The 17,917-nt window shown below is 36.3% G+C and overlaps 1 protein-coding gene across 2 annotated transcripts in view; it reads right to left on the reverse strand.

Moving 5' to 3' along the window:
• DMXL2 (Dmx like 2) overlaps positions 1-17,917 on the reverse strand; it is a 181,059-nt gene that overhangs the window by 74,888 nt on the left and 88,254 nt on the right. For both annotated transcript variants that reach the window (XM_018054197.1, XM_005685773.3), the window contains exons 7-10: positions 8,832-9,010; positions 6,940-7,123; positions 4,281-4,455; positions 111-350 (exon numbers count right to left, since the gene is read on the reverse strand). In XM_018054197.1, coding sequence (XP_017909686.1) covers positions 111-350; positions 4,281-4,455; positions 6,940-7,123; positions 8,832-9,010 — 778 coding nt within the window. The remainder of the gene's footprint in view (positions 1-110; positions 351-4,280; positions 4,456-6,939; positions 7,124-8,831; positions 9,011-17,917) is intronic.

Genomic DNA, 17,917 nt, shown 5'->3' on the forward strand with positions numbered 1-17,917 from the left:
TGGAAAAGTAAAAAGGAAGGAGAGGAGGAAGGAAAGATTACAAAACAAAAGTGGCTTCACAAAAAGCTATCAGCCTGAAAAATAGAAAACCCTGAATACAGGATACTCACCATGATCTAGTTTCATATGTAAACCCCTCTCTCTTTCCTCCTGTGAACGTTCCTCATCTTCTTTATCGCCTTCGTCACTTTCATGATCTACCTGCCTTTCAGAAAGTTTTCTTAATTGCTGCATAAATATTTCAGTAGATGATGTAAAATGAAATTCTTTGTTGTTTAACCAATGAACTACAAAGCCCCCATTTCCATCATCAATGTTAAATACAGTGCCAACCAAGACATTTGGAATATCTGTGGAATCAAAAAAGATAAAATTTCTATATCAATTCTTAACATCTTTTAAAATACTACATGTGCTTAGAAAGACTAATTCCATTACACAAAAAATGTGCTAAACAAAAAGTAAACATAACTCTATCAGGATTTGAAATTTTAATTAAATTTAATGGTAAAGGAATTACTGGCATAGACTTACATGGAATTAATCATTTAAAAGCCAAACACACCAAATGCACAAACTTTTATCAAATCCTGGTTTGGGGACAAGGGAACAGAAAGATATAACAGAAAAGCAACTCTAAAAGACATTTTTGAGATGACTGGAATTTAACTATGATGATTAGAGACCATGGAATTATTTCTAATTTTCTTAGGTACAATAATGATATTGTGATTATGTGAGAGAATTTCCTTATTCTTAGGAGACACTTGCTAAATTATGTAAGGGTGACATGCTATGATGTGTTACTTTGAAAACATTAAGAAAAAATTTCACTCACACACCCTCACATACACACATCCGTATGTGTGTATACACAGAGAGAATAAAGCAATTGGGAAAATGTTAGCAACTGTTGAATCAAAGTGGATGAAATGAGGGTTCACTGTACTCTTCTTCCAACTTTGTTGACTGTTTTAAACTTTCCTTAAAAGTTGAGGCAAATAATGCCAAGAAAGAACGCAGGAAGGCAAGCAAACTTCTAAGTATAGCAGATTTTCTCCATGTGGGGTAACTGAAATTCATGCTATAGTACAATTCAAAAACAACAAACAACAATCTCCTTAATCCCAAATCAAATTATAAAGAATCCACTCAATAGAAAGAAAAAAGACTATCCTCTGCAAAAGAAGTGAGAATCTAAAGATGAAATAAGTAATATATTCTAGAAGTGTTTTATTCATAAATATCAATGTTAAATAAAGCTCCAAAGTGTTCTTTTTTTTCCAATTCCTGGGTTACAAGCTGGTTTTCTAACAGAAATTAAACAAATCAAATAAGAAACGTAAATTAACAATCCTATAAAACAGTACATCCCCTACATACCTATGTACTAGGTAAAAATCCAAATCTCAACCCAAATCTTATCATGGACAAATATTCTGACTCTAAGACATCTTAAAAAATAACTGAGAGATAACTGTCTTGAGACATTTTGTTGAAGAATGATTATTCTAAATTAGTGGGATTTAAAGAGAAATAACAAATGCATGAAAAAAAAAAGAATCTAGATGTTAACAGGAACTGTACCATTATAATATACTCTTTTTATCGGAAGATACATTTTGAAATATTTAGGTAATGTTGTGAAATATTTAGGGGATGAAGGAAAATGTCAGTGACTGCTTTCAAATGGCTCGGCCAAAGATAAAAGGTACACACACACACGCACGTATGCACGCACGCACGCACACATGCACACACACAGAGAATAAAAGCAAACATGGTGAAAGGTTAATGACTGAATTTGGGTAAAGAGCACATGGGTATTCACTATACTATGCTTTCAGCTTTACTCTAAGACTGAGAGGTTTTCCTTAAAAAAAAAAAAAGGCAGAGAAGTCCTGCAATATAAAATTATTTGTATTTAACAAACAATTAGGTCAACCTAAATGTATTTTTTAACAAACAGTACCTATAAACACATGATGTTAAATATTTGTACAAAATAATTTTTAAAATAATGTGTAGATAAGTTAGGGTGAAGATGGTTAAAATTGGTTAAATGGTGAAAGTTAATAAAAATGCTAGAAGACAAGGCCTAATGGCCACAAGAACACATCTAGTACTGAGACTCAAATGATATAATAGAATGCCTATACACAAGGAATGATCCTGTGATCCTATTTCATTTGATTAGAATAGTATATACAGGTAAAATGCAAAACTTTCTAACACAGTATCTGCATACTATCACTGACTGTTTTTTGTTTGAACTTAAGTCTTCATCATAGTCAATAACTCAAGATAAGGTTCTTTTACAAAGGTTGAAAATCTATAAAAATCTAAAACCACCACCACTTTGAAAACAAGTGGTGTTATAAATCTTAGAATACAATTAAGATGTTAGGTCAGAAAAGATAATCTATTAAAAAAACAGTTAATCAAGTAGCACAGCAAACTTCTATTACTCAATAGAAGTATAATATAAACCACAAATACAAGGCCAATACATAATTTTTATTTTAATAGCCATATTATATAAACAGGTAAACTTAATTTTAATAATATATTTTGTCTGACCCAATATATGTAAAATATTATCCTTTCAACATTAATCAATATTAAATAAAATTATTAATAAGAGATCTTATATTATTTCATTGTTTTCTAAAGTCTTAAAAATACAGTGTGTATTTTAGAGCATATCTCAGTTTGGACTATCCACATTGCAATTGCTCAAACAGCTACATGTGGTTCATGGCCACCATACTGAACAACACACACCTATATCCACTACTATTCAATACAATGGGGGTAAGTATCTGAAGGCCAGTCCAGGTTCAATGCATGACACTGGATGCTTGGGGCTGGTGCACTGAGACGACCCAGAGGGATGGTATGGGGAGGGAGGAAGAAGGAGGGAAGGGGGTTCAGGATGGGGAACACGTGTATACCTGTGGCGGATTCAAGTTGATGTATGGCAAAACCGATACAATATTGTAAATTAATTAACCTCCAATTAAAATAAATAAATTTATAGTTTTAAAAAATAATAAAATAAAGGTCACTTTTTCGCAACTTCATTTGTTGAGTATCATCTTTTATAAATAAATATTTTAAAATAAAATCCTCTGTCTTCACCCTGAAGCAACAGACTGCCATTTCAATAAAACATACCTATGTTTAGTTGCTAAATCATGTCTGACTCTTTTGCAACCCCATGGACTGTAGCCTGCCATGCTCCCCTGACCATAGATTTCCCAGGCAAGAATACTGGAATGGGTTGCCATCTCCTTCTCCAGGGGTCTTCCCAATCCAGGGATTGAACCGGCATCTCCTGCATTGGCAGGTGGACTCTTTTACAATGAACCACCAGGGAAGCCCCATAACCACATGTGCACATGCTCAGTCATGTCTGACTCTTTGTGAGTCCATGGATGTAGCCTGCCAGGCTCCTCTGTCCATGGAATTTTCCAGGCAAGAATACTGGAGTGGCTTGCCATTTTCTCCTCCAGGGGATCTTCCCGACCCAGGGATCAGACCCACATCTCCTGCATCTCCTGTATTGGCAGGTGGATTCTTTACCCACTGCACCATCTGGGAAGCCCAGATAAATCCCTCCTATAACTTTGTACAAATATAGTTCTTCTAGCAATATAATATGTAACTCCCAGGCCTTATCACATGTTTTTCATGCAGAAAGAAAACAATGACTTAAACAGAAGTTTTAAATATGCTCTTACCAACAATGAACCTGCCTCAAAATACTTCTCAACTACAGGGGGAGAAAAAAGCAAAAATAAAATATAAAGGTTAGAAGAAAAACTATCTTGAATGCAGGACAAGAAAGTGTATGAGAGTATAAAACAAGATATGCTGAAATATAAAGGAAACCATACAAAAATAAAAGTTATAAAGAAGAGTTGAGAGGAGAGAATAATAGTGAAAATACAGAAGGAAGGAAGGAATATCACACTAATTAACCAAGCTGCCAGTTCTGTTCATTCCCAGGTTCAACTAAAGCTCTAATTTACTTAGAAACTTTGCTATATTCTAGACAAACTAAGGTGTTCAAAAATACTTATCTGAAATTATTCCCTGAGAATCACAGTCTCAATTTAAGAAATGGCATCTTGTATTTCTATTCTAATTAAGAAGTATTTTAAAAGGAAACATGGAGTATTAATATAAAATTAAAAACAGGTTATAAAAGTAGTCCTACTTTTCTATTTATTTATCTTATTTCAGCAGACAGTAAGTAAAACTTTACTGTCCTTTACCTGTGGCAGGGTTGATGCTTGCTGCAATGTGGAAATGACACAGCGCATTTGCGTGGTGGGAAATATGTCTTTGAACTTCATGTGTTGTCGTCTGGTCAGGCTTTAATTCAGTGTGAGTTACAAGAACAGAAGATCTCCTTTGTCCTTTTCTTAAATTTTTCAAATGGTGTATTGTCTAAAACAGAAAAATAATTACTAAATCTGGGAATAATTACTAAGTCTGGGAAGTCTAACTAATGCTGATCAAAATACTTTTGATAATTAAGGATCTTATAATTTTCCTTTCTGTAAAACCTATCTTATAGGAAAATTTAACTACAACAGAACAACTTTGAATATATTCTCCATTGGCATTGCAAATTTTATAGTTCAAGGCAGCAGTTGCTCAAAAACATTTATTATCTACAGAAACTGCTATAAAGATTAGGAATCCAAAGTCTAGTTTTTTGGGGATATCCCAGTACTGAGATGAAATTTACTAGTCATATGAGTGTTTAAAAAAAATTCCAAATCTTCCTACCAGAAAGAATATTCCTCCTCAAAATTCTCACTGTTCTCTAGGCAAGAATATCAAAGTGGGTTGCAATTTCCTTCTCCAGGAGATCTTCCTGACCCAGGGATCAAACCCAGGTCTCCTGCATTGCAGGCAGATTCTTTACCTTCTGAGCCACCAGGGCAGACCCAAGGACTACATAGCCAGCTAAATAATCACATCTAACCTCTATTATAAAGACAAAAAGAGGGTACAAAAATACAGAATAACAACGGGAAACCTTAACTTAGTGTAGCCAGAAAACACCTCATGAAAGTGATGACCTATGGAATTTGCTTAAATTGTGATAGGTATCTCTGATAAAAATTCTGTACTGACATACCCCATCACATGAACTATTCTGATATGGGGCCATGTCAACTCTTGGCACCGTCTTTTCTCCACATCATAACTCCACCTCATGGCACTTTCTTATTGTGTCACATAACCACCCCCAAAACCATGCCTAATAATATTTAATAATATACCATTCTTTTCATTTATGCCTCACATTCAGTTAAATAAAATGTAGCATCCTTTCAGTTATTTCTGTGTTAAGGTAAAATATCTGCACCGTCCTTTCAATTCCACAGCTCTTGTCCCTTTTCGTGTGAAAAACAGTATCAATTCTATGGTGTGTCCTCTGTCTCTGGTCTCCCTGTTAATTTCTTTGATTATACCTATCAAATTATTTTCACTCGATCTTTGACATTTATCATTATTTTAAATTAGACTGGCAAGGCCAATTATTTTCTCCTAGAAACAAAAGGTATAATTTAAGTATATATAGAATTATATATACCTTACAGTGAGGAGTTTTGTAGGAAAGGGTGTTAGAAAGCAAAATAGCTTGTAAGTCAGGTAATCAGGTTTTTCTATTAAAAACAATTTTAACGCTACTACTGAACAACATTTTAGTAAAAGAGTGCAAAACTGTCAAATCACTGATTACATATTACATTTTTGCTTTTACTGTATGTGGCAGTAATTAACTTTAACAAATACTTGAAAAGTAATATATTAGGTAACATGCAGGATACAAAAATATCTAAAAGTCCTTAAGCCTCCAAAAGCTTATATATAGTTTAAAGATAAAATGTTACAGAAGTATATATAAATTATTGTAAACATCTAGTAAATAAAATACTTTTCCCTACTAAATTGCAATCAATATCAAAACATACTATAACTGTTCTGACTTCTTTTAATTACATTTATGATTTAAATGTTGGAAAAAATGTATAAATATTGCCTAATTATGGATAGTATCAGAGCAGGACTACTTTATATAAAATTTTAAAGGACAATATCCTTAAGCCTATCAAACCCCCAAAATACTTCTGCCTGCTGAAAATGCAAAAACCATTTTGGCTATGCAACCATTAAAGTGTTCATGTAAATATGCAATGTAAAAGTATAATTAGTAATGTAGAGAGATATTTATAACACATTAAGTATAAAAAGCAAGTTATAAAACATTACTACAATCTCAATCTTATAAATAAAGAAAAAAATGCACAAACACACATACTGGAAGAGTTGGATTATAAACTCATTTTTTTTCTTTCTCCTAATCTAATTTTAGAATAAGCATAAGTAATACGTTTATCTCATTTTATTCCCTAATCATCATGGGCACAATAGTTCACACTATATTATAAAAATATAACTTCTTAGAAAGCACTTTTATAGTGTATTTAAAAATTAGTAATATTATTTCACTTTCAAAATAGTAAACCATGAAAATTATGCAATTATATAAGTTCACTTAATATCTTAACACTTTTACTCTTATTCACAGTCATTTTTAACTTTATTTTCTAATTACAGGTCACTTTTAGTTGGTAAGATTCAATCGTCACGAAACAAAAGCAAAATATTTGTTTATTTTTTAAAGGTTATTGTGGTATTTTATTTTTTTATCTTTTGGCTGTGCCATGCAGCTTGTAAGATCTTATTTCCCTGACCAGGGACTGAACCTGGGCCCTGGCAGAGAAAGCACCTAGTCCTAACCACTGGACCATGAAGGAATTCCCCACAAAATATTTTTAATTACAACCAATTTCAAGGACTTTTACATGATACATTATCTTCAAGATTCATTTACTGTTTTATATAATACAATACCTCAAGAGCATGCTGTATTCTGTCTTTCTGTTTTCCAGCATGAGTAAGGCTGCTGGAAATGCTGGAAGTGGTAGTCTCACAAATCTGCTCACCCAAAAGACAGTCTTCTGGAAGTAAGGTTTCTGCCCAGAGCCGGCAGACACCATCATGGCATGAAGTTAATAACACATTACAGACAGAACCTCTAATGATAAAGAGAAATAAACAGAAGTTACTATGAATACCAATGCCATCAAAAATTAAAGGCTATTCATACTTAGTTCCTCATGCTTAAAGATGACATTAGTACAAAACTAACAATATATCTACCTGCAGTTATTTTTCCAATAATGATAATAGATTTCTACTGACTATTTCACACTCTCACCAACACCCATTTATTACCTGCTCAGACCTGCAAGGTGGCAGGCTGGACTCAGGATGCAATCTGTTACCATGAAATAAGAACAACCTAACTGTGCCCGACACTCACCTTAATACATTAAACTTAAACTCTGAATAGCTAAACTAAATGACAGTATAGTATGCGTCCAACTGTTTTAGAAGTTACACTGTGTGGAGAAAAAGTATCAATCAAAGAGCTTGAAATCACACACAGTATGGCTGAACACCATAAAAACTAGGAAGTGGGGGTGACAAAGGAAACAAATAAATTAATGCCAGATTATATACATGTGCTGCTTGAAAACAAGGCTCTGGAGGATTAGTATCTCCTAAACAAAACAAACAAAACAGCAAAAGGAAACCTACATTTCTGTCATTACAAATTATAGAATGACCATAATAAAAGATCATTAATTATAATTAAACTATGTGGTTTATCACAGTAGTCGCTTTATCCTTCTTATAATCTAAACAGTTACGAATAGGGAAACATGTATTAATAAAACTGTAAGGAGACTATAATTTCAAACTATAAATCAATTTCCATTGAGTTAAGCAAAAATGTCACAGTATCAAGCAGCTGAAGTGACTTAACCTCTCATCATGAAAAAAAAAAGCGCAAAAAGTTTTCCTGTTAAAAAAATGCTTACACAGAATCTGACTCAGTCAAAGGTAAAGTGTTCTGCAAACGTTTCCCATAGGTGCAAATAACTTAAGCAGATTAAGTTAGAATAGCCTTTTATTTAGATTCCAAAACTGTATACATTCCGCATGTTATCATTTACTGAGCCCCACAATGAGTGTGCTATATTTCCCATCAAGGGCAAATGGTGCTCAGATATACTTAGCAGATGAAATAACCCTTCCTCAAGAATGAATACAGATTTCTAAGCAAGCATTTTTAGAACTTAAATATAATACAAGAATCATTTGTTTAGGCTATTTTATAGCTTGCTTAATCTTTCAAATGCTTTTAAAAGATGCTATAACAATGAGAAAAATTTGGTAAGTTTCTGTTGATAGCCTTAAGAAAAAGCTGGGACACTTTATTCACTGTATGTGATTACACTTTACCAGCATGTGGATTACTAACAGTTTATTACTATGTTTTATTCTTCCTTAATGTGTGCCTTTCTGTTACCTGCAAACGTTTGCTTCTTAGAATCTATTGCTGCTGCTAATACTGACAATACTAGCTAATGCTGCCTGGGCACACACAATGTGCAAAGGCCTGTATAAGCATTCACACGCACTCACATATATTAGTCTCTCACAACTCTCTGAGGCAGGTACTATTGCTACCCTCATCTACAAGGGCAAAAAGAGCTTAAGAACTTTAGTCAAAAGCTCACAAAGCTGGTAATAACAGGAGAATCTGAATTCAGGCAGTTGACACCCAGAACCTATGCTCTTAACTGTCACCATATCAATCAAAAGAACTTTTATTTTCATTATTTTTATAAACATATAAGTATACAAAATGAAGTTATATGACACACTCGTCTAACCTGGGCATATACTTGCTAGTTTTACGCCATGAAAATCCTGTTACAGCTCGTGGATGTGCCAAATACACAAAGGAAAACTGAGTAGACGCCTGTCTCCTTTTCACTTCATGATGATCCTGAGGTATAATTGAAGACTTCCAACCAGTCATAGGATACCACACTTTCAAAAGACAATCATCCTGTAAAAATATATATTCAAAACTTAAGTGGTTTGAACAGAAGCTTTAAAAATTAACCTATATATTAAAAACACATATAAAGTTTATATATATAGTACAGAACTAAATTAATAAAATGATGCTTATTACTCTAAATGATACCATTCATGAAGGATAAATGGACCATATGCTCATTACCAATATTCTCTACACAAAGGTGGTTTTCAAACAGAGACTGAAGCCAAACTCCCCCACTTCAATACACCAGGGTGCTCCCTGTAAAGAAAAGACTCAAAAGACTCTGAAACCAGATGATAGCTTGGATAAGAAAGAAGCCATGTTATCTGGCACTGTTATCCTTTTCTCCTTTCTGAAGAGATCTGAAAGGATGAGTCAAACCTTTTTTTAAAAATTGCTTCTTGTCCTAAGTCAGGATGCAGCAAACTTTTCCTGTAAAGGGCCAAGTAAGTTTTGTGGAACACACAGCCTCTGATACAGATTTTTCTTGGTTTTGTGTTTGTTGTGTTTTTTTTTTTTCTTTATAATCCTTTAAAAATGTAAAATCCATTCTTGGCTCTTGGGCCATAATGTGTTCTTATGATGAGAAGGCATTTAGGCAGTTTTTGGGAACCACCTTTATGCCCACTTAAGATATTTACAGGTATACCAATAGGCACTGACAATCATTTTTCTTAGCTCTAAGAATTTTGTTAAAAGGCCTAAACAATTTTATCTTATTTAACAGGAACTATCTCTTTTATAGTGCTTCATCCTCAATGGTGAAAAGTTTATAAAGGAAAATAATAAAATAACATTTATGGGAAAAAAAACTCAATCTCTAAGAAACAATGAAATTATGTGTTTCTGAAAAGTGCGTATAGGTGAAAATATTTTCATCTGAACTGGACAAACACTTCTGCCTCTTTTCCATCTCAGTATTCATTCTCAATATGTATTACATAATGTATGTTTCTACTGAGGGGTCATTTATTCAGATATCTGATATACACAACAGATCTCTTTAAGTACTTACTCTGAGGCAAAGCACTTAACCATGCACTAGTTGCTTTCCTCCAAGTACCTTCCTCACCTAGCATCGTTTTCACCTTCCCAAATTTACTGCACAATCTATGTCAGTAGTCTCAGATTATGTACCATAAAAACCCTTAACGTACCTGAGAGCCCCTAAGGAGTCAAAAAGGAAAGTCAGAGAGCCTCCACAACCAAGGCAATCTAGCCCCTTCTCCTATTCCCACTAGCTTCCCCCCTAGTGAAGCAGCCTCAACACTTTTATATATTACTGTCTAAAACTCTAAAACCACAAAGGATTAAACTAGAAATCAGTATTAGAGAGAAAATTCTCAAGTATTTATAAACTAATCAAAAACACTTCTAAATTACAAGAGAAAATTTTATATATGTTGAACTGAAGGAAAATAAAAACAAAACATCAAACTTGAGGGGTTGTAGCTACATGAGTGCTTAGAAGGAAATGTATAGCTTTAGATGCTATAAATCAAGAAAGAAGAAAAGTCACAAATCAATGGTTTAAGCTTCAACCTGAAGCGTCAAGTAAAAGAAGAGCAAAGAGAACTCACATTAAAGAGATAAGAGGAAGAATAAAAACCAAAGAAATAAAATATGGAAAAAAATTAAGAAATCAATTAATCCAAAAGCTATTTTGAAAAGATCAATAAAATTTATGATCTAGAGTGATCAAAAATATTTAGAGAGAAAACACAAAGTACTTTTATCAAGAATGAAAGATAGGACATTACTACAGATCCCATAAACAACAAAGGAACTAGGGAATATCATGAACCATTTTATCCCAATCAATTCAACAATGTATGTTAAATCCCTTAAAAGATAATTTCAAAACAACTGACAAAGAAGGAAATAGAAAACCTGAATAGTTCTACATCTATTAAAGATGTTGAATTCACAATTTGAAATATTCTCACCAAAGGACAAAACAAAACCCTAAAAGTATAACTAAAATACTAGCCTAGATGGCTTTACTGATGAATTTTACCAAACATTTAAGGAAGAAATAGCACCAATTCTTCACAAACTGTTTCAGAAAATTAAGGAAAAAATGATCTCATTGTATAAGAGCATTATTATTAGTCAGACACCAAAACCAAAGACATAAAAAAACTATATATGAATATGTTTCATAAACAAAGATGCAAACACCTTTAAACTTAATCCAGCAGTATGTTAAAATACAAGTTTTGACCAAGTGGAATTTATCCCAGCAGAGAGAAGTGGGTTTAACACTGGAAAAATCAGTAACTGCATTTCATCATATTATTGATAACAGAATGAAAAAGAAAACTTACATAATTATCTCACTATATGCAGAAAAAGCACTTGACAAAAGTAAACACTAATTTATGGAGGAAAAATAATATTCTCAACACACAGAAATAAAATAAAAGGGAATATATCACATGATCAAGTTGAGTGACTCTACAATAAACCTTCAACTTATATCACATATAGTGGTGAAAGACAATGCTTTTCCTGTAAAACTGGGAGCAATAAAAGAACATCTGTTCTCATCATTTCTATTCAACAAATTGGACTAGATGTCCTAGTACTTGTGATATATAGGGTAAGGGAAAAAAATAAAAGGCATATGGATTAGAAAGGAAGAAGTAAAACTGTCTTTATTCACAAAATCCTAAGGAAACTACCCAAAAAGGCTGCTAGAAGTGATAACCAAGGTCATGAGATTAAGGCTCAAAATTCAAAAATCAACTCTATTTCTATATGTTACCAATAATTAGAAATGCAATTTCTGTAAATACATTTTACATTAGAAAGATAAATAGTGTACACTGATGATGAAACGCTGCTCAGAGAAAGAAAATCTAAATAAAAAGAGAAGTATACCACATTTGTAGATAAGAAGACCAACTATTATTAATGTAGAATTCTTCTCAAGTTGATCTGTAGAGATACAATGTAAACACTATCAAAATCACAGCAGGGTTTTTTTTTTTTTTTGGTAGAAACTGACAAAATCTGTAAGGAAATCAAAGGACTGGCACCACCAAAAATATTTGAAAAGAAAAAAGTTAAGAGGAGTAACAGACTTCGAAACAGAGTTTGGGATGGTTATGTACACACTGCTATATTTAAAATGGATAACCGACAAGGCCCTACTGTATAGCACCCGGAACTCTACTCAGTATGATTGTCTGGAAGGGAGGGCCGTTTTGCGGGGAATGGATACACGTATTATGTATGGCTAGTTCCCTTCACTTTCAACTGAAACCATCACAACATTCTTAATCAACTATCAGTTCAGTTCAGTTGCTCAGTCGTGTCCAACTCTTTGTGACCTCATGAACAGTAGCACACCAGCCTCCCTATCCATCACCAACTGCTGGAGTCTGCCCAAACCCATGTCCATTGAGTGAGTGATGCCATCCAAACATCTCATCCTCTGTCATCCCCTTCTCCTCCTGCCCCCAATCCCTCCCAGCATCAGGGTCTTTTCAAATGAGTCAGCTCTTGGCATCAGGCGGCCAAAGTACTGGAGTTTCAGCTTCAGTATCAGTCCTTCCAAAGAACACCCAGGACTGATTTCCTTTAGGATAGACTGGTTGGACCTCCTTGCAGTACAAGTGACTCTCAAGAGTCTTGTCCAAAACCTCAGTTCAAAAGCATCAATTCTTTGGTGCTCACCTTTCTTTACAGTCCAACTCTCACATCCATACATGACCACTGGAAAAACCATAGCCTTGACTAGACAGACCTTTATTGACAAAGTAATGTCTCTGATTTTGAATATGTTGTCTAAGCTGGTTATAACTTTCCTTCCAAGGAGTAAGCGTCTTTTAATTTCATGACTGCAATCACCATCTGCAGTGATTTTGGAGCCCAGAAAAATAAAGTCAGCCACTGTTTTCACTGTTTCCCCATCTACTGGTGATGAAGTGATGGGACTGGATGCCATGATCTTCGTTTTCTGAATGTTGAGCTTTAAGCCAACTTTTTCACTCTCCTCTTTCACTTTCATCAACAGGCTTTTGAGTTCCTCTTCACTTTCTGCCATAAGGGTGGTATCATCTGCATATCTGAGGTCATTGATATTTCTCCTGGCAATCTTGATTCCAGCTTGTGCTTCTTCCAGCCCAGCATTTCTCATGATGTACTCTGCATATAAGCTCAATAAGCAGGGTGACAATATACAGCCTTGACATACTCCTTTTCCTATTTGGAACCAGTCTATTGTTCATGTCCAGGGTCTGGTATTCCCATCTCTTTCAGAATTTTCCACAGTTTATTGTGATCCACACAGTCAAAGGCTTTGGCACAGTCAATAAAGCAGAAATAGATAGATGTTTTTCTGGAACTCTCTTGCTTTTTCCATGATCCAGAGGATGTTGGCAATTTAACTCTGGTTCCTCTGCCTTTTCTAAAACCAGCTTGAACATCTGGAAGCTCGCGGTTCATGTATTGCTGAAGCCTGGCTTAGGAGAATTTTGAGCATCACTTTACTAGCATGTGAGATGAATGCAACTGTGCGGTAGTTTGAGCATTCTTTGCCATTGCCTTTCTTTGGGATTGGAATGAAAACTTTTTCCAGTCCTGTGGCCACTGCTGAGTTTTCCAAATTTGCTGGCATATTGAGTGCAACACTTTCACAGCATCATCTTTCAGGATTTGAAATAGCTCAACTGGAATTCCATCACCTCCACTAGCTTTGTTCATAGTGATGCTTCCTAAGGCCCACTTGACTTCACATTCCAGGATGTCTGGCTTTAGGTGAGTGTCAGTGATCACACACCATCATGATTATCTGGGTCTTGAAGATCTTTTTTGGATCTTTTCTGTGTATTCTTGCCATCCTTTATTGAGTCCATCTGTGCATGAAATGTTCCCTTGGTATCTCTAATTTTCTTGAAGAGATCTCTAGTCTTTCCCAGTCTATTGTTTTCCTCTATTTCCTTGCATTGATCACTGAGGAAGCCTTTCTTATCTCTCCTTGCTATTCTTTGGAACTCTGTATTCAAATAGGTATATCTTTCCTTTTCTCCTTTGCTTTTTCACTTCTCTTCTTTTCACAGCTATTTGTAAGGCCTCCCCAGACAGCCATTTTGCTTTTTTGCATTTCTTTTTCTTGGGGATAGTCTTGATCCCTGTCTCCTGTACAATGCCATGAACCTCTGTCCACAGTTCATCAGGCACTCTATCAATCAGATCTAGTCCCTTAAATCTATTTCTCACTTCCACTGTATAGTCATAAGGGGTTTGATTTAGGTCATACCTGAATGGTCTAGTGGTTTTCTCCACGTTCTTCACTTTAAGTCTCAATTCGGCAATAAGGAGTTTATGATCAACTATACTCCAATACAAAATAAAAGTTCAAAAAAAAAGAACAGCTGAGGAGTATATATAAATATAATTCCCAAAGGGGAAAAAAAAGTTAGAGGAGTCATTCTACTTGATTTCAAAGCTAACTATAAAGTCACTGTAATCAAGACACATATCATTAGCATAAAGGCATACATATATATACACACACATACACACACACACATAAATGTGTGTGTTAACTTATATATGGAACAAAATAAGGAAGCCAAGAACAGATCCACATATGTATGGAAAACTGATTCTCAACAAAGTTGTCTAGGACATTCAATGGAGAATGGATTCTCTTTTCAAAATGTAACTGGAATTATCTTGATATCCCTTTGGGAAAAAACCGACTTCAAACCAAATGCAAAAAAAAAAAAAAAAATCCCCAAATGTAAAAATCAAAACTCTAAGGGTTTCTGGTTCAAGATGGTGGAGTAGAAGGACATACACTCTTGTCCTCTTGTGAGAGCACCAAAACAGTAACTAGCTGTTGAACAATGATTGACAGGACACTGGAACCCACCAAAAAGAGATACCCGATGTCCAAAGACAAAAAAGAAGCCACAGCAGATGGTCGGAGGAGCACAATGACGATAAAATCAAATCCCATATCTGACAAGTGTGGGACACACAGACTGGATAACAATAATATCAAAGAAGTTCACACACTGTTGTGAAGGCTCTGAACTCAACATCAGGCTTCCCAGCCTAGGGATTTGACAAAGGGACTGGAATCCCCAGGGAATCTGGTGTGGAGGGCCAGTAGGATTTGATTACAGGACTTATAAAGGACTGGGGAAACAAGAGACTCCAGCCTGGAAAGGCATAAACAAAATTTTGCATGTGCCAAGACCTAGGGGAGAGAAGCAGTGACCCCACAGGAGACTGAACCAAAACTATGTGCTAGTGTTGGAGGGCCTCCTGTGGAGGCATGGGTCAGCAGCGGCTCACCACAACGACAGGGGCACTGGAAGGTTTCCCTTGGCACAAACCCTTTTGAAGTTCACCGTTAACCCAACCATAGAGCCCACAGACTTGGTTACCTCACACCAAACAACTACCAGGGAACAGTGCAACTCCACCCATCAGCAGATAATTGGATTAAAGCTTTACTGAGCAAGGCCTTGCCCACCAGAGCAAGATCCAGTTTTCCCCATGCCACTCCCTCCCATCAAGATGCTTACAGAAGCCTCAGCCTTTATCCATCAGAGGGAAGACAGAAACCATATCGGTTTCTCAAGAGGCAGGTCAGGTGGTCTGGTAGCCCCATCTCTTTCAGAATTTTCCACAGTTTATTGTGATCCACACAGTCAAAGGCTTTGGCACAGTCAATAAAGTAGAAATAGGTGTTTTTTCTGGAACTCTCTTGTTTTTTCGATGATCCAGCGGATGTTGGCAATTTGATCTCTGGTTCCTCTGTCTTTTCCTAAAACCACCTTGAACATCTGGAAGTTCACGGTTCACGTATTGCTGAAGCCTGGCTTGGAGAATTTTGAGCATTACTTTACTAGCGTGTGAGATGAGTGCAACTGTGCGATAGTTTGAGCATTCTTTGGCATTGTCTTTCTTTGGGATTGGAATGAAAACTGACCTTTTCCAGTCCTGTGGCCACTGCTGAGTTTTTAATTCCCTTAAATGTAAATGGATTAAATGTACCAACCAAAAGACATAGACTGGCTGGGAGATGAAAACATGTGCATGTATGCACTTCCACTTACCACAACACTCTACTTGACACCCTCCCCAAAATTGTTTTATATTGTTAAGTTAATCATGTTCCCATTATGAATTGCAATTGTAATTATTTTTTGCCTGGCTATTAACTGTGAAAACTGATAAACATCTTTCACTATTGTGATGATATAACTACTTCTCACTTAATATCACTGACTTACTTGGTCAACAGAAAAATAAGAACTCTATATAACCAAAACTAGGATCTAATAAGAAAGCCTGTAATCACTTTTTTAAAATCTAGATTCATATTAGAATTATCTTGAAATTTTTTGAAAAATACAAATACTCAGGCATTGCTTTTTTTCTCCAGAGCTCCAGATACGTTTCTAATGAACAGTCCTGTTTAAAAACAACTGGACTGGGGGAACTGTAAAGATGGCGGAGGAATAGGACGGGAAGACCACTTTCTCCCTCACAAATTCCTCAAAAGAACATTTCAACGCCGAGCAAACTCCACAAAACAACTTCTGTAGGCTGGCAGAGGACATCAGGCAACCAGAAAAGCAGACCATTGTCTTCAAAAACAGGTAGGAAAAAATATAAAAGACGAAAAAGGAGATAAAGGAGGTGGGGAGGGAGCTCTGTCCCGGGAAGGGAAGCCCGTCCCGGGAAGGGAATTTTAAGAAGAGAGGTTTCCAAACACGAGGAAACACTCTCCCTGCCGAGTCTGTGGCGAGCCTTGGAAACACAGAGGGCAACATAACAGGAAGGAAAAATAAATAAATAATTAAAACCAACAGATTACAAGCCCAACAGTAACTCTCCCAGCGGAAAAGCAGCACAGACGCCTGCATCCGCCACTGGGAAGTGGGGGCAGGGCAGGGAAGCGCAGGAGGCGCGGGCTGCAGTGCTTTGTAAGAATCGGCAGGAACGCCCCACGCGCAACCAGAACGATCTAACGGGCTAGCAAACCAGACTGTGGGATAGCTACCACGCGAAAAGCTCGAACGTAAGACACCGCCAGGACCGAGCACAGAACAAAGGACGGATTGGAATAAGCCGGCTGCAGACCATCCCCCGCTGGGGACAGGCAGCCAGAGCCCTAAGGACTGGAAAGGGGCAATTGCAGACCCGAAGAGACTTCACTTACCTAACTGCAAGCAGGCTCCTTTGCTAAGACTTCTGGGGGTGCTGGACAGTCACAATCTGCCTCACGGGGGGCGCCAGCGGTCCACCCAGAAAGCTGAACAGCAGCGGCAGAAAAGGTGACAAGCCGCGGCGATCGCGCTCGCCAAACTCCTGAGCTACTCGGACCTGGGAAGGGCACAAAGTGCAGTCCCAGCCGAATCTGTGCCTCTGAGGGCTGCCTGAGCGCCAAACCTGAGCGGCTTGGACCGGGGAAGTGCATGCAGCCTAGGGCCGGCCCCAGACGGTTCCCGGCTGAGCATCGTAGAGCCGGAGCGGTTTGTGCGCCGCGAGAAGGGACAGGTCAAGCGGGGCTGAGACACTGTGTGCACACAACAGTGCTATTTGTTTGCAGCATCAACCCCTCCCCACAGAGCGACTGAACTAGTGAGCCTAAAAAACCAGCAAACATAAGTTAAACAGAGGGAACCACCTTGGAAGTGATCCCACACAGCTCACAACATCAGAGAAGGGCTAGATATATTTTTACTATTTTTAAAATCATTCCTTTTTTTTTTCTTTTTTTTTTCCCTCTTTTTCTTAATTGTTAAGTCTTCTACTTCTCCTCTAATTTTTATTTCTATAACCTACTATTACTATTTTTTTTTAAAAAAAGACTTTTTTTTTAAGGCAAACACCATATATAGTCTTTGGATGGTTGTTCGTGGTTTTTAGTTTTTGTTTGTT

Source organism: Capra hircus, chromosome 10 (genome assembly GCF_001704415.2).
Source record: "Capra hircus breed San Clemente chromosome 10, ASM170441v1, whole genome shotgun sequence".
Taxonomy (NCBI): Eukaryota; Metazoa; Chordata; class Mammalia; order Artiodactyla; family Bovidae; genus Capra; species Capra hircus.